The sequence below is a fragment of the Cebus imitator genome, unplaced genomic scaffold (genome assembly GCF_001604975.1).
Source record: "Cebus imitator isolate Cc_AM_T3 unplaced genomic scaffold, Cebus_imitator-1.0 Scaffold328, whole genome shotgun sequence".
NCBI lineage: Eukaryota > Metazoa > Chordata > Mammalia > Primates > Cebidae > Cebus > Cebus imitator.
In genome coordinates, this window is record NW_016107643.1 from 1,181,323 (window position 1) to 1,197,715 (window position 16,393).

Here is a 16,393-nt window from a genome sequence, read left to right on the forward strand (position 1 = left end):
AAAAAAAAAAAAAAAATTAAAACCTGCTAAATGAAGTAAATGTGTCCCTGACTTTTGTGAACCACTCTAACAAATTAATTGAACCCAAAAGAGGAGTCATTAGAACCCCAACTTGAAGACAGTCTGTCAGAAGTTCTGCAGGCCCAGACCTTGGACTGGTAGGAAGGAAGGGTTGGTCTTGTGGGACTGAGCCCTTGACCTGGGGTTTCTGAAGCCATCTGTAGGCAGGGAGCGGCTGGGTTGAATTGAATTGAATGGGAGGGCACCCAGCCACTGTCCCGTGAGAAATCCCTCACTTGGTCACAGAAGTCTTCTGTGTTGACTGTTATGTGCAGTGAGAGCAGAGGAAAATGGTTTGAGTTGGTTTTTCCACACTCACTACCTGTCCCCACAGACAGCAGGGTGAAGGGCGTGCTCATACCCACCCGCATTGTTTCTCAGCCCTGGGGGCTCCTGATCTCCCACTCAACACCAGGCTACCCAGTGTGAGGTGGCATCTCATGGGCGTGCATCTGTCTGATTACCAAGGGGTCTGAGTAACTCTCAACACTCCCGTTACGGTTGGGCCTCCTCCTTCCCGTTTACAGCCTCTCTTCTGTTGGGGCTGCTGTCCTTTGTTTGCAGGAATTCTTTGCATATTTCAGATGTTAGTCCCGTTTCAGTTTTAGATGCAGCCAAAGGAGGTGCCGTCAGCTCAAGGTGTTCCTTTTGCCCACAGTTGCTGCACATGGGGCACTCCCCTGAGCCTCAGAGCCATATTCCTGTTGCTGGCTGCCTCCATGAGCCCCTGACCAACCAACAAATGACCAAGCCAGAAATACTGCACCTTCCCCTGTCCATCAAACCCTCCCCACCCCATGTCCTGCCATTGGTAGTCCTCCCACTTCCCTCCATCCCCACCAGCGCTGCCCCGCCATGTAAAATCCAGGATATGTCGGACAGACAGGATGGTTCACAAGTGGGAGCCTTGGCCTCCCACAGGCAGCTTCCATCTGAGTCACAGGGCCCTTGGCTATCACCCTGATGACCCTTCCCCGCCCCACTGCTCTCCACCAACCATAGCGCCTTGGTGGCCCCAAGCCCTTGTTCCTCTGGACCCTTGCACATGCTGTTTCCAGAACGCTTTCCCTGCAGGTCCCTGGAAAAATGGCCACGCAAAGGCCTCCCGGAACTTCCATGTTTCACTGTTGGGCCAACACCCACTGTGGGAGGTTGGAGGTGACAGCCCACAGGTGGCATTCCACAGACTCCGTCCCTTTCATTCCACTTCCCCAGGGAGGGCTTCTCCTCCCCAGGGTGGGGGTGGGGGTGGGGTGGTGGCAGCAGGGACAGAGGTGACACAGGAAGCCTAGAAACAGAAGCTTTATTCTCTAGTGTGCGTACAGCGAGTTCCTTACACAATCAAGGAAATGGTTTCTCTTTCAGGCATCGACTCTTTTATCAAAAGAAAATCCATCTTGCTCAGTCCCACCCACCCTGGGCAGAAGCTGCCCTGAGCAATGCTCCTGGCCCAAAGCTAAAGGATAATGGGAGGGGGGCAGGCACACACCACTGCACCCCTACAATGCCCAGATGCCCCAGGCCTGTGTCAGCCATGAGAGAGCTCAGCGCAGAGCAGCCACCCACACACCCACACCTCCCCTCAGTCCCAGAGCCAGCCTGGGGGCATGTTGGGGGCTGGTGAATGGGGTGTGGCTAGGGCCTGCCAGTCAAGGCCTGTGCTCAGCATCCATGACATCCAAGTACTTGGCTTCAATGATTCGGGGCAGCAGGAGATAACTGGGGGGAGGAAGGGACAGGAGGAGAAGCCTGGGTCAGAGAGAAGGCTGTGGGCACCCACCCAGCCCACCCACAGGGCCAGGCTAGGCCTCTCCTCTCCTGCCTATCCCCAGTCGGCTCACTCTCCACCCCTAGGCTGGGCTCCTGCCCACCAGCCACCCAGCCCACCCACTGTCCACCCCTAGGCTGGTTTCCTCCTGGCTACCCACCCACCCCTATTCACCCATTCTCCACTCCTAGGCTGGTCCCCTCCTCCTGGCCACCCACCCCAGCCCACCCATTCTTCACTCCTAGGTGGGACCCTTCCTCCTGACCACTGCCCCTGTCTGCCCAGTCTCCACCCCTAGACTGGACCCCTCCTGCCCACTACCAGCCGCCTGTACCGGATGGGGATCATGGTGATCATGATGAGAGGAAAGATCATCTTCATGTAAGGCAGGGAGCTCATGCCGAAGGCACACAGCAGCAGCAGCTGCAGCACCTGCAGGCCTGTGAAGTAGTGGATCTTCCTCTGGGGCACCCTCCGGATGTAGTGTGTTGGGGGGTATGCCGTCTGTGGGCGGCAGGGACCGGTGTGAGTGGGCATGGGGTTGTGTCCCTGCCCATGCCGCTCCCTCACAGGGCAAAGCACTCACCTGCTCCTTGAGCAGCAGGGCCACGCGCTGAACTAGCTGGTTACCATCAAGGGAGGTGAGTGCGATGTAGAGGAAGAGGCCGAAGAGCACAGGCTTGGGGATCCACTGCAGGGGGACAGGCAGCAGCAGCAGGGACAGCCCCACCAGGATGCTGGCGCCCAGCGAGGTCAGCCGTGTCTCCTTCACGTTCACAATCCTGCAGCGCCCCAAGGCTGAGCATCACCTCTGCGCCCCCATCCATGGGGCCTCATCCCTCCCTATGTCCCATGTGGCCTGAGGCTCCCTGCTCCTCAGGGTCCCACATTTCTTGCCCGCCTCACACTCACGTCTCATAGATGTGCCCATTCTCCACACGTTCCTCCACTAAGGCCAGGGCCCGCACATGCAGCGGAGAGTGGGGGTAGGCGGCGTGGATCCAGGGCAGCCCAAACAGAGACAGCCCCGTGTTGATGATGGCGAGGAGCAGGAGGTCCCAGTGGTAGGCAGTGCCCTTCACCAGCCTGCAGCAGACAGGCACTGGTGGACAGAGCCCCACCCCCCAGGGCCCAGTCTGTGCCCACCTCCGCCCTCACCCGCCCTCCACACCTGTTCTCCGGTGCATTCACCAAGGCGGCCACCAAGTTCTGCTCGATAAAGAAAAGCATGGACAGCAGGAAGCCGAGGCCCATGGCGCTGCTGATGGCCCTCAGGGACAGTGACTGGATCTGTGCCATCGCAAACAGGCTCTCGCTGGGATTGTAGCGGAACTTGCTCACTGCAGCAGGGGACAGACTACAGCTATACCTGCAGCGCCTGGGAGCCACCCCACGCCACCTGCCGCCCAGCCCCAACTTACTCTCAATTTCTCGGAAGCCGTGGGAGCTGATGAGGGAGAAGACGAGCACTGCGATGGGCAGGGCGCAGTCGGACAGGATCTCGCGCACGCAGGGGTGCAGGTAGGGGCTGGGGACAGCGGGTGCATGAGCGCGACCTTCGGCCCGGGGGGCCCCTCCCCTCCCTGCACAGCCCCTCACCTCTTCTTGAACTGGTACAGGGTGTAGCCCAGCCAGAGCGTGCCCAGCATGATGAGGAGGCTGAGCACCGCGGTCGCCTGGCCTGAGTGCGTGGCCGAGGACAGCTCTGTGGGGCTGGCCAGAAAGCTGGTGTTGAGGGCAGTGTGGAAGCTGGCATTGAGGCTGGTGCCAAAGCCTGACAGGCTGATCAGGGATGGAGTCCTTTTTGAGTGGTAGTCGTCCAAGTAATGCCCATAGTAGTACTTCCAGAAGACTGTGGACACAGACCCACAGGCCTCAGCCCTCTCCAGTGCGTGGTGGGGAGGGGCCCTAAGGGAAAGGGCCCTGAAGGAAGAAGGCTCCAGGGGTAGAGTGGGGTGAAGGTGGGGGGGAAGGCAAGGAGGACCCTGTCTGTGCACCCGCACTCCTGCCCACTGTCCCTGTCCCATCTCTGACACCTCACCACAGTCTGCCCAGTGCCTCTGCCCCTACTGCTGATCCCACCTGGGGTGGCCCTGTCACCCTCCATCGTGGGGGGATCTGCCCTCTGCCAGTCCATGGCTTCCAGGGCACCCGCACCCTTGACCACGGGCGCACGCTCAGCTCGAGCAGCTCCCATCTGCCCCCTGCCAGGCCACAGTGCAGGGCCTCCCATCTTGGCTGAGTGCCCCGTGCAGCAGGTGGTCCCTGGCCAGACTCACTTTTGACCATGCCCTTGACAGCATCTAGCACGAATGTGATGGAAATGAAGAGGGCAATGATCTCCTCTGTTGACCTGCCAGGAGGTGATGAGCCTCATCAGAGCGAGTGTCACCAGGGGGTGGGCGGGACAGGCCCACTGAGCCCCTGCAGGGTCCCCTGCCTCTTCCTGCCAGGAAGAAAACCAGGGCCCCAGTCCCTGCCCGAGTCCACCCCAGCCCCTTGAGGTAGCGATATGGTGGGGGCACCCCCCTTGCCCTGTGGTTATAGGGCCTGATGCTGGCATGAGGCTGAGCCAGATGCCACGCCTTGAGGGTCCCAGCAGCTCACAGAATGACCAGTCACCTCTTGAAGAGACTCATGACCAGGCTGAGGTTGAAAAAGGCATAAAGTGCGAGGAATAAACTGTTCCACAGGCCCGTCCACGCGTAGAAGGAGCTGAAGTCCAGGTTGTAGTCATCACAGATGACACGAATCACTGCAGGCAGAGGGCAGGGTGGGTCAGAGCCCAGCAGGGATTAGAGGTCTCAGGTACCATCTCCCTCCTCAGCCCCCACTGCACCCTGGATGTAGAGCGCCAGGGGCGCGGTGGTCAGCAGAATCACTAGCGGCTGCCCGGAGAAGAGCGCGTAGAGCAGGCCTCCAATGCTCTGGCCGGCTATGGTCTTCTGCACGTCTGTGGGGGTGGGGAGGTCAGGCGGGTGTCGCAGCCCAGGGCCCTGCCCAGCACACCCCCGCCCACTGCCCACCGCCAACCCCTCACCGATGGCCCCCTTTGTGTTCTCGTCATTGAGGGACCCAAAAGCGATGGTGGGCAGGAGGCAGGCAAAGTAGAGGAACAGGGTGGTGGTGATGTATTTGCCCACAGCCTTGTTTTTCCCGATAATGCCTAGGAATGGGGGATGGGACAGAGGCTTTGTTGAGGATGCAGGATGGGCACATGTGTCGAAAGCAGTGTTCTGCCGGGCGCGGTGGCTCACGCCTGTAATCCCAGCACTTTGGGAGGCCGAGGCGGGTGGATCACGAGGTCAAGAGATCGAGACCATCCTGGTCAACATGGTGAAACCCCGTCTCTACTAAAACTACAAAAAATTAGCTGGGCATGGTGGCGCGTGCCTGTAGTCCCGGCTACTCGGGAGGCTGAGGCAGGAGAATTGCCTGAACCCAGGAGGCGGAGGTTGCGGTGAGCCGATATTGCGCCATTGCACTCCAGCCTGGGTAACATAAGTGAAACTCCGTCTCAAACAAACAAAAAAAAGAAAGCAGTGTTCTAGATGCGCCACGAGGCCACATACCGTCAGTGAAGTCTAGGGGGTACAGGGGGAACCTGCGTGCGACGTCCTCCCGGATGCCCTTCCCGAAAGGGACAAAGTCCTTGCACTTTGGGGGCTGTTGGAGAGAAGAGAGGGCCTGTTAGCCCTGTCCGGCCCCTGCCCCCCCAAACCCTGCCGGCCCTTGCCGGGCTCTACCCTTGTACCTCCTGGTGTCTGTGGGCAGGGAGGGAGACTGTGCTGTGTTCCTTCGTTCTCAGCGCCACTGAGCCGTGGCTCATCACGGTGAGCAGCTGTCTCTGATGCACCAAGGCCTCCTTGAATTCCTCCTCTGTGCGGGTCTGTAGGAGCTTCTGGCGGAAGGCGATATCCGAGAACATGGTGGCAAATGTGCGCGCCACCTCCATCGCGGTCTTAGTGCTTTTCTAGGGGTGGAGGATGGGAGTCACATCCACCATCCCTGTAGAACAGAGGAGGCTCTGCACAGGCCAAACAGGTGGAGGTGCTCTCCCCATGAACTAGCAGCAGGTTTGTTTTTTGTTTTTTTGAGACCGGGTCTCACTGTCACCCAGGCTGCCCACTCACGGCTCATCATAGCCTTGACCTCCCAGGCTCAAGCGATCCTCCCACATCAGTCTCCCCAGTAGCAGGGACCATAGGCATGCACCATCATGCCAAGCAATTTTTAATTTTTTGTAGACATGAGGTCTCACTATGTTGCCCAGGCTGGTCTCGAACTCCGGGCCTTAAGCAATCCATCTGCCTAGGCCTCCCAACATGCTGGGAGTACAGGTGTGAGCCACTGTGCCCGGCTGCTGGTAGCAGGTTTTATTCCACAAAGCTCAGGCATTAGTATACTCTGCCATGATTTCAACCAGGCCAGTAGATCACCAGAACTACCATCGATCTATAGTTTTCTTATAAACTCGTGATTTTTTATAAACTTAAGATATTACTCTTGTCCTAAGCAACAAAAGTCTGTGTAATCACAGATAATGAAAACACAATGGAGAAAAATGTTTACCCAGCTACATTTCCCCAGTGGTATTTGCACTGTCTGCTGGTTTGACTTTCAGAGCAGCTCCAAGCCCATCAGGTCCCCTCTCTCTTGCTTGGCCAAGGTCAAGCCTATCCATGAACCGTGAGCTCAGCGTCCAGCCCTCATCGCAGCAACCTGCTCATCTAGCAGCAGCGTCTGTCCCTCTGTGGCTCAAAGCTGTAGTCCCAGGACACTGTGCATGTTTGCTATAGAAGAGGCCCATGCTTCACCATGGCTCATGCCTACAATCTCAGCACTTTGGGAGGCTGAGGCAGGCGGATCACTTGAGGTCAGGAGTTCGAAACCAGCCTGGCCAACATGGTGAAACCCTGTCTCTACTAAAAATACAAAATAATTAGCTGGGCTGGAATTTTTGGGTGGTGCTCGCCTGTAGCCACAGTTATTTGGGAGGCAGAGGTTGCAATGAGCTGAGATCACACCACTGCAGCCCAGCCTGGGCGGCAGAGCAGGACAATCTCAAAAAATTAGAAACAAAAACACAAAACCTTGAAAGAACAGACCCATGCTCCTGAGGGGAGCCCAGTGTCAGGGGCCAGGGCATCGGCCTCAAGGCACCAGGCTTTAACTCAGCTCTGGCTATTGCTCCTTCTGTCTGGGTACCCTGTTGGGGGCCACTCCCTCCAAGCCAGGGGCTGCCCTTTCTCTGTGACCGGCATAGTAGCATTTGGGAAGGTTCCCGGCATGTCTGAGATCCCTGGGAGGGCCATCCCCCTGAGCACCCCCTTTGCCTAGAGAAGGCCAGGGGCAGAGGCATGAGAAGCTAAGGGAAGTCGAAGCTGAAGTCCCTGCCAAGGCCTTGGGAGGGGTCCTGGAAATCATCTGTTGAGATTTGTTAAATCTTTTTCCTTAAAAGACTCCCAAAATTGTATCAATTCCAGCTCCTACAAAAAGCATGGTGTCCCAGCCAGTGGGTGTGTGGCTTAGGAAGGAGCAGGGACTCGTAGCCAGCAAATCACAAAGTCAGTCAAGTTGAAGAAGGGCTGGGGGGGCAGGCAGGCCAAAGGAAGTCCCCATATTTGAATAAGGATAGTGATCAAAAGCATTTCCTTTCAGTCAAGAAGGAAATACAACCTTTTGGGCAACCCCTGGGGAAATGAGGACTTGACAGGCTGAGCAAGATGTTTCTGACACACCCGCAGGGCCGAGGTGGAGGGAGGGGTAAGGATCAGGCCTTCCAAGGCCAAGACAGGTGGGAGGGGTCTGCAGGAGAGGGTGGGTAACCTGGGACCCTTCTTCCTCCCCAGGACACAGACCCCAAGATCCCCACTCACCATCTTGGGTGGGGCCAGCACCAAGATGACGAACCGAACCTCACAGGAATTCTCTCCCCAGTTCTGTGGGCGAACCAGGCGGCTGATGCACACGTGCCGCTTCTGTAGGGCCTTCATGGTACAGCTGGCAGGGGTGGGGAGGACACACTGACACTTGCACCCTGGGGGGCTGGGGCTCCCCCACCTGGAACCCCCTCGACCTTGACCCCTGGTGACCTCTGCTAGGGAGGGAAAAGAAGACCAAAGGGGCTGGAGTGTTCCAACCCTCTTCTCCCAGGCTGGGTGGGCGGCCAAAGCCCTGGCACTCACAGGTGGGCCGGCTTCTGTAGGGAACAGGGGACACGGGATGCCCAGTTCCGCTGTGACAAGAAGGGGGGGCCAAGTGGCCTGGCAACTCACATGATGCAGAGCCATGACTGCTGGTACTGCACCCCTGTGACTGTGGCGGTGACCCCTTGGATGGTATCTGACAGCAGATGAACTGAGGACAGAGCGATGGGGAGGGTGGGTCAGTGGCCCCTTCTGACGCCCCCACCGGGGGTTGGGAGATCAGCCTTACCTTTACCCTGCATGGGGGCCCCGGCATCGGTGAAAAGCATGGCCATGAGCAGGTCCAGGTTGCAGTTGGGCTCTGCGTCGTCAGGGTCCTGGGCAAAGCGGCGAAGCATGGCCCGTAGCACGTTATCCAGGGAGGTGGCCGGCTCGTTCAGGATGATGCTGGCCTGTGCCAGGAAGCCATCTAGGTCGCGGTGGGCACGGATCTCTTCCTTGAAGTTCTTTAACTTCAGGTACTGAGGGGACCCCAGGAACAAAACCACATGGGCCCATGAATGAGACGCTGTCACCGTCTGGCCCCTCCCACCCAGCCGGCTGCAGCAGCCTAGTCCCCAGCCCTGGGCTGGAGTGAGCTCCCTGTTGAGCTGCTCCTGGAGGCGTGGGAAGAGGGGAGCAACAGGAGGACTCTCAGGGAAGCCACCGCCTCAGCCCCCAGATAGAGACCCCAGGACCACCTGCAGGATGGGCCGCCCACCTTGCGGGAGGTGTGCAGGAGCACGCAGCCACCGGAAGTCGCTTCATTCCCTGCTGGAGAAAAATGGGAGGGCTGAGGGTGCCACCCCCTCCTCAGGTCTTAGTAAGGCAGGTCACACCTTCCCAGGCCGGTGCCCTCCCCATCCTGTCCCTGTTGCAGCTCCCGTACCAGCGTTGGCGGCCTGCATCTCGAGGTTGACATTGACAAAAAAACGGATGCTCTCGCCAGACACGATGGAGGAGTTGACGGTGTCGAAGCCCTCATCTCCCAGGATGTCCTCTCGGGCATCACAGTTGTCATCTGTGTCACACTTGCAGTAGCCTAGAGACCCAGTGACCCCCAAGAGGAGACCCCCAAGAGCAAGAGGGCCTGGTTGTTAGTGCCTCACACAGGAAGGAGGGGCTCTAAGCCCAAGGAACAGGGACCCCTGGACTGTCCCACTCTCGGGACGTGGTCGGAGAGGCCATCCCACAGGCCAGGAAGGCAGCTTCTAGTCCCACAGTGACTCTCCGGCATTCCCCAGCTGCTAGGACCAGGACCCTGCACGGCTCTGACCCTTCAGTGTGAGAAAAACATGCCCACTCCAGACACGTCAGGGCTGGCATAGAGTACAAGAATGAAGAGAGGGCCGGGCGCGGTGGCTCAAGCCTGTAATCCCAGCACTTTGGGAGGCCGAGGCGGGCGGATCACAAGGTCAAGAGATCCAGACCATCCTGGCCAACATGGTGAAACCCCGTCTCTACTAAAAATACAATAATTAGCTGGGTGTGGTGGCGCGCGCCTGTAGTCCCAGCTACTTGGGAGGCTGAGCCAGGAGAATTGCTTGAACCTGGGAGGCAGAGGTTGCAGTGAGCCGAGCGCGCCACTGCACTCCAGCCTGGCGCCTGGCGACGGAATACGACTCTGTCTCAAAAAAAAAAAAAGAAAAAGAAAAAGAATGCAGATGAGACTGCCATGCCTGACTCCCGCCCTCCCCAAGTAGAGGACACAGGGAAGACAGAGAAGCTGCAGTATCCATGTGACACACACACATACACACACACGCGCGTGCGCTGCCTTTGGGCACAGGGTCTTAGAGCTCCTCCTCAGGAGGGCAGGTGGGGAGAAGCATCAAGGCTGAGACCCAGTGCAGCCTAGGAAGCAGGAAAGCCAGGGAAACAGCCAGGAGCTGCCAGGGGAGAGGACTCCGAGGCCTCACGTCAGCCCTGCCCCTGTTGTGCCCCTCCCTCATGGAGAGTGAGGGTATGTCCTGGCACCTGGGGGATGTGGGACCTCAGAGCTGAGAGCCTGCTCCCCTTTCTCTTGGTTGGCCCCTCAATTCCTGCAGCTGGTTCACAGCACAACCCTCTTCCTACAGGAAGATTTCCTGGTTACATGCAAATATTCCTATGTCTAAGCCCCACAATGGCTCCCTGCAGCCTACAGATCACAGCCTGAGCCAGCCCTGCTTCCCCTGCCCTGGCCACTAGCTCCTCAGGCCAGTTGGTCAGCACCCCAGGCATGCCAGGTCCTGTCCTCCAAGCTGAGGACTTTCCTCCCTGGAGGGCCTTTTTTGGAACCCCTCCTCCAGGAAGTCCTCCTAGGTCCCTGCCTCACCCCTGGCCACTGGCAGCTCTTCTTGTCTTAGGGTCCCCTAAGATTCCCCACTTGTGGGTACTCCCAGGTAAGGGGCCGCTGTAGCCCAGACCCTACCGATGCCTGACAGACACCTGTGCAGAAACAGGGACAGGTCAGCAGCACGCCTACACCTGCCAGGGAGTGACTCACTCTGACTCATTTCCACTCCCGCCACCAGTTTCCCTGGTACATCCCAAGCCCTGTTCCCTCAGTGTCCTGAGTTTAACCTGGGCCCCTTCTAGGCAGGAGGCCCTAATGCCTCCTGAGTCAAAGCCTCCAGGGACTGGTGACCCCCAGGCCCAGGTCTGCACTACCTCCTGAGCCCAGAGAACCATTAGGTCAAAAGACATCCTCGCTGCTTTGGTTCACCTCCCCGTGCCAGGCGTGCCTTGTTGAAACTGTCTGGTTCCTCTGGCCCCAACTTGTCCCAGTGTCCCCTCTGCCCCTCAACCAGCACCTGCTAGTCCCCGGCACTGCCCTTCACACAGCCCCATTCTTCCCCCATTCTTCCCGATGCCCTGAGCTCTACCTTAGGCTTAGTGCTCAGGTCCCCTAGGTCAAGAACTTCCCCAGCTGACACTACCAGGTCCCCGGAGGGCTCCTGTAATGCCAAGTCCTCATCCCAGCCCCATACCTATCCTGCCCACCAGCAGCCTGACACATAGAGCCCCCACATCCTGGGGACCCCGGGTAAGGGCATACCAGCCCTGGGTCTACGCACTGCCCCAAAACCAACCCTCGGATGGCCAGGCCACTCATGGGGCTGGGCACAGGACACAGCCTGAAGCCAGCCCGGAGAGATGGGGAAGAAGACAGCTGGACTGGTACAAGGAGGGACAACAGAAAGTTGCCCGACACACCGCAGCACAGAGGCCTTATATTTCTTTAAAGAGATGACAGCCGCTCCCCGCAGGGCTGAGTGACGATGGAGGAATGGGGCCTACAGAATTCTTGCCCCAAGGCTAGTCAGATAACAGGCCACTATCACAGAAAACCTCAGGAAGAACCCCAGAGGGTCCACTTGGTCCATGTAGCCCAGGAGAAGGGGCACCCTGCCCTCCCAGGTCTACTGGGGACCCGCCCATGTCTAGCCTCCTGGAGAGTGGGAGCCAAAAGCATTCCAGCACTAGAGTGGTCTAACAGGCCACCAAAGCCACAGGACTCTGGTGGGTGGGCTACACATCCCGGAGGCTTTTGCCGGACAAGCTCTCCGCCCACGCACACTCCCCGAGAGATACTCACTTGAATCCTCGAAGTATCCATTCCGCGACATGGTGGGAGAGTTTTCTGCAAGGGAAGCCGAAAGGTCACCAGCCCCATGAACCAGCCCTGGACCTCCTTCCTGTGTGCACCTGCCTTCCCCGTCCCCCCCACACCTGGCTGATTTCTTCACTCTTCCCAGGGATTCAACCCGGCCACCCTAGGGAGAAAGGGAAGCAGGGGAGGGGGCCCCCATGAGGAGCAGGGGAAGCCAGCTTTAATCTCAGAAATTCAATTCCTTAGCCCATCTGCTAGGGGCTGCCCAGGCAGGCCAGAGGCGAGGAGGGAGACGTTCTCGGGATGTCTTCCCACGGAGTTAGTACCAGTACCATGTTCGCTAATCCAGGCTTTCCTAACAGAACCCTGCCTAGCTGCGGCGGGAGGAAGGGACTGGGCCGGGGCCGGCCTCTGGCGATCTCTCCGCACATCACTCCTCTCCCTCTTAGACGGGTCCCAGGTGCCATGAACGCCCATTGCAGGCGCAGTTCCCCCGACCCCTGTCACGAGCCCGGGGTCACACGAGGGGCCAACAGGCAACGGTCTCCTGCCCTGGGACCGCATCCCAGCCGCCTGGAAGGCAGAGCCGTTGGTCCAAAAGGGAGAACAACCGGGGGTGGGAGAAGTGTCTGAGGGACACATGGGTCGGGGGAGGCTGTGCCCTCCCCGGGCCGGGCCCCGGATGGTCCCGGCTGTTTGTGACTCGCTGTCAGAGGAAGGAAGCGACAGGAGGGGCCGCGTGCACGAGAGGAAAGCGCCTCCAGATTCGGAGACCCTGGGGGTCGGGGCGCAGGATGTGGATGTCGGCGCGAGGCGGGAGCCGGGGCTGCATCCAAAAGTGGGGGGCGGGGGCGCTGGGGCGCATCCCAGGCCGCGGGAGGGACAGCGGCTGAGGGCGACGAGGGTCTGGGAGGGGTGGGCCGGGGCACACCCCGATTCAGTCCCCGCGGCCCACGTGCAGGTAAAGGGTCGTACAAACCCGGGTCCTGGCAGGGACCCCGGGCTGGCCCTCGGGTGTCAGCGCGAGGGAGAAACCGCTGTGGCCGCGCAGGGCACGGTCAGGGCGCCGGGGACCCCCAAGAGCGGAGGACCCCACCGCAACGCCGGGCAGGAAGGTGCCTGGGCAGAAGGTAAGAAGAGACCTTCCGAGGCGGCGGCGGGCCGGGCTCCCAAAAGCTCGGCGCTTGGGGTGCTGGGAGCCCCACAGCTCCGCCCTGCCCACGTTGGAGCTCCCTGCCCTCGACCCGCCGCATCATCTGTTCAGACCTGGTAAGAAATTCAAGACGGCGACAGCAGAGCCCTAATGAAACCAAGCGCGCAGGGGCAGCGAAGCCGCGCCCGGGCCTCCTGCACCCGCGCCCCCTTCCCCGTGGCTGGGATCCCCGCAGCCGTCTAGCCCACTCGCCCGGGCCCGCGCAGGCCGACGGCATCCGCGCTCTCCTGGTGCCCTCGACGGCTCCGCGTCCCCGCCGAGCCGGCCTCAGTGGCGGAGACCCGGGCGGCCTTCCCCCGCGCCCCTGGTTTCAGGCACCCACCGCACGGCTGGAGATGGAACACGCGCCTGGTGGCCGCGGCCATGGCACACTCGCGCCCTCACGCCCGGGCTTCTCACGCAGCGCTCCGGCGCTTCAGGACCCCAAACTCCAAGACTCCGGCGGGCCAGCGGCGGGAGCCGGCGACACACCCCCGCGCCGCGCCTGGGTCCTAATGCCGCTCAGACGCCCCGCCCGGGGGCGGGAGCCAGAGCTGCCGAGAGCTGGGACCCGGCCGCCCGCCCCGCGCCCCAACCCGCGGGAGGCTGCTCCAGCCGGACTGGGCTGCTCCCCGCCGCCGCCGCTGCTTGGCCCGACTGAGTAGACCCGGCTCCTTCGAGCCTGTGCGCAGCAGACGCGGCGGACGCAGCGTCGCGGGGTTAGGGGTTGGGCGGGGCCGGGGAGCTTCGGGGAAGACGCTCGACGGGCCCACAGGCCCACAGAGCTGTGCGACTGAGGCAGACCCGGGGAGGGCTTCCCCCGCGTCCGCTTTAAGTACGCGGACGGCCCCTGTCTCCTCCTTTCGGCCGGGGACCTCCGCAGGGCCACGCCCGCTGGCTGCCCCGCCTCCTGCATTTATCCCTTGGCTCTGGCCGCAGGTCCTCCTCCTCCTCCAGGAAGCGCGCCCCGACTGACTCGACGGGCCGGCGAGCAATCCCCGAGCTACGCCCTGGCCCGCTGAGCCGGTGCTCTCCGAGCTCGGCTGCTTTGGGTTTGCTCGCTGCGAGCCTCGCAACTTCTCTACCGGCCTCCTGCGACCTCGGTCTTCTCTTAGGTCAAGGTCATGGTTCGCGGCCTCTTCCCTCCCCAAAATGGCCCCTGCGCCCTGTCCCCTTTCCCGGACCGGCCGGGGACTCCCCTTCTCAGGCGCTTAGTCTCCTGCGAGTGTGGGTGCGCGCGCTGCGATGGGGTCTCGCAAATGCAGCCGGTGCGACGTACCCCTGGCCTGATCCACGGTGGCTTCCCAGTAAAAGGCTCCACAGCCCTAGGAAACGGAACACGCGGCTCCGTAAAGCGCTAACCAACCTCCCGACCCCTCCGTCCGTCAGCGCTTTCCGGCTCAGCCGCGCTGGGACAGAGTCCTCGGCCCCTGTCCCCAGCCATCGAAGAGGGAAAGGAGGGGGCAGGCCGGGGCAAACCCATCTCTGCGAAGTAAGGGCTCCTGGCGCGTTGGGGAAGCCTCAGGCATAGATTGGGTGAGCCAGGCCGGCCCGTTCCCCACGCGGCAAGGTAAGAGCGCATTAGGAGCGGAGCCCTGGAATGCTCCTCTTGGCGACGGATGGCCTGGGGCTGCTCGACGGCCCGAGCACACCACGCTACTCCAGGAGGTCTTGTGGAAGATCCCTACCCCAAGACCTGCAACTGACTTGGGGCTGACCATATGCTATTTACTCAGTGGTGACTCTGGAGAGACACCAGGTCATACTGCACACCCCTTGGGACCTTCTCTAGACGCCCTCTAGCTAGAGCTCCAGTCCAGGCACTGGCTCCCGGGTGGCCTGCGGAGGCTGAGGGGGAGCTGAAGGACACAGGCAGATGTCGTCCCTGGCGCATGGCTGCATGGGTGGCATGCAGGCTGGACCCCTGAAAAGCCACCTTGCCACCCCCAGCCTCTCCCATCTGGGAATGCCTTGGTTTCTTCATCTGCCTCCCACCAGCTCCCCAACACCTGGTCCTTCCAACCCACTTGCTCCAGGAAAGCACCTGGAATGGAGGGCGCTTCCCCTTACCACAGCCTCCTGTGCTCTCCTCAAAGGACCTCCGCCCACTGAGGAAAGAGGAGCCCACCACCAAGCCTCCCCCAGACTCCCCCAGTCGGCTATGGTCCCCCTCTGTCCCCTCCCTGGCTGTCTCTCAAAGGAACTGGCACTGAGCCCTTTGCTTCACCTGTGCTCTACCCCTGCGGTTCTGTTCCCTGGGCCCTCCTGGAGGGAACCCCTGAGGCCCATGCCCCTGCTGCCCCCAGACTGACCCTGTTTCAGAGGCTGTTTCCTTCAGCTCTCCCACCTGCCCCTGTCCTGTGTAGATCATACACTGAGGCCAAATACAGGCGCCCCAGATCTCCTGGGCTGTGCCCCACTGGGTCCTTACACAGGAAGGCAGGTTGAGGGACCCAGACGCAGGCACACACTCCCCACTCATTCCCTCCCTTGGGGTCTCAGACTCCACTGGGCTGTGGATACGAAACTGTGACCCCTGGGTTCCACAAGGCGCACTTAACAGTTTTCTACTGTCCTGCCCTGATGCCACTTACCTTGCCTGTGGATTGTAAAATCTGGGGTGAGAAGTAAATGTATGAGATCTCATTTTTAGGCCAGGCGCGGTGGCCCACGCCTGTAATCCCAGCACTTTGAGAGGCAGAGAGAGGTGGGAGGATTGCTCGAGCTCAGGAGTTTGAGACCAGCCTGGGCAACACAGAATTTTAGTAGAGAAATCCCATCTCTACTAAAATTACAAAAGCTTAGCCAGCATGTTGGCACGCTCCTGTGGTCCCAGCCACTCAGGAGGCTGAGGTGGGAGGATTGTTTGAGACAGGGAGGTCAAGGCTGCAGTGAGTCAAGACTGCATCACTGCACTCCAGCCATGGTGACAAAGGGAGACCCTGTCTCAAAAAAATAAATCTCATTTTGAAAACAAAACAGGCCAGGCATGGTGGTTCGCGCCTGTAATCCCAGCACTTTGGGAGGCCGAGGCAGGCAAATCACAAGGTCAGGAGTTCGAGACCAGCTTGGAGAACATGGTGAAACCCCGTCTCTACTAAAAATACAAAAAGTAGCTTTGCGCAGTGGCAGTATCATAGCCAATGAGGTTTATCCAAGGCGCGATTATTGCTAATAGAAAACTTCTCCCAATACCCTGCCGTGACGACTTTCAGTACAGTCGGCACTGGCAATTTTTGACAGTCTCTACGGAGACTGATAAAAAGAAAAAAAGAAAATAAATAAAAATACAAAAAGTAGCTGGGTGTAGTGGCAGGCACCTGTAATCCCAGCTACTCAGGAGGCTGAAGCAGGAGAATCACTTGAACCTGGAGGCAGAGGTTTGCAGTGAGCTGAGATCGCGCCACTGCACTCCAGCCCAGGCGACAAAGTGAGAGTCCATCTCAAAACAACAACAAAATCCCAAAACATTTCCTTAGCGCCCCTTCCCCTCCGGGTGCTGCCTTATCCCTCAGCTACATTTAAGAGGAAATTTCTCCAGAGCTTCGTGCCCCTCCTGCTATGTCTCTTCAACCCACTTATACTTGTCT

The 16,393-nt window shown here is 59.8% G+C and overlaps 1 protein-coding gene and 1 non-coding gene across 9 annotated transcripts; one reads left to right on the top strand and one right to left on the bottom strand.

The window, feature by feature from the left end:
- Nucleotides 1-1,346: 1,346 nt before the first annotated feature.
- Nucleotides 1,347-13,627, bottom strand: SLC4A11 (solute carrier family 4 member 11). 8 transcript variants are annotated; one of them, XM_017504801.2, is made up of 20 exons: nt 13,147-13,622; nt 11,597-11,641; nt 8,906-9,058; nt 8,738-8,787; nt 8,267-8,498; nt 8,107-8,188; nt 7,708-7,831; nt 5,583-5,801; nt 5,401-5,494; nt 4,869-4,994; nt 4,668-4,781; nt 4,451-4,583; nt 4,108-4,181; nt 3,428-3,680; nt 3,250-3,356; nt 3,000-3,168; nt 2,741-2,914; nt 2,415-2,610; nt 2,163-2,332; nt 1,347-1,779 (listed from the first exon to the last, which is right to left on the bottom strand). In XM_017504801.2, exons 1-20 carry the CDS (start codon nt 13,187-13,189, stop codon nt 1,710-1,712), a joined length of 2,628 nt encoding a protein of 875 aa, XP_017360290.1. In that variant the 5' UTR covers nt 13,190-13,622; the 3' UTR covers nt 1,347-1,709. The 8 variants fall into 8 exon arrangements, with proteins under 8 accessions (XP_017360290.1, XP_017360289.1, XP_017360293.1 ...); XM_017504800.2 differs by having other exon boundaries at nt 8,738-8,790; XM_017504804.2 differs by lacking the exon at nt 13,147-13,622 and adding an exon at nt 11,944-12,877.
- Nucleotides 13,628-15,917: 2,290 nt separating this feature from the next.
- Nucleotides 15,918-16,058, top strand: LOC119467761. The gene has a single exon (XR_005196373.1). It is a non-coding gene; the product is annotated as a U4 spliceosomal RNA (small nuclear RNA).
- Nucleotides 16,059-16,393: the final 335 nt, after the last annotated feature.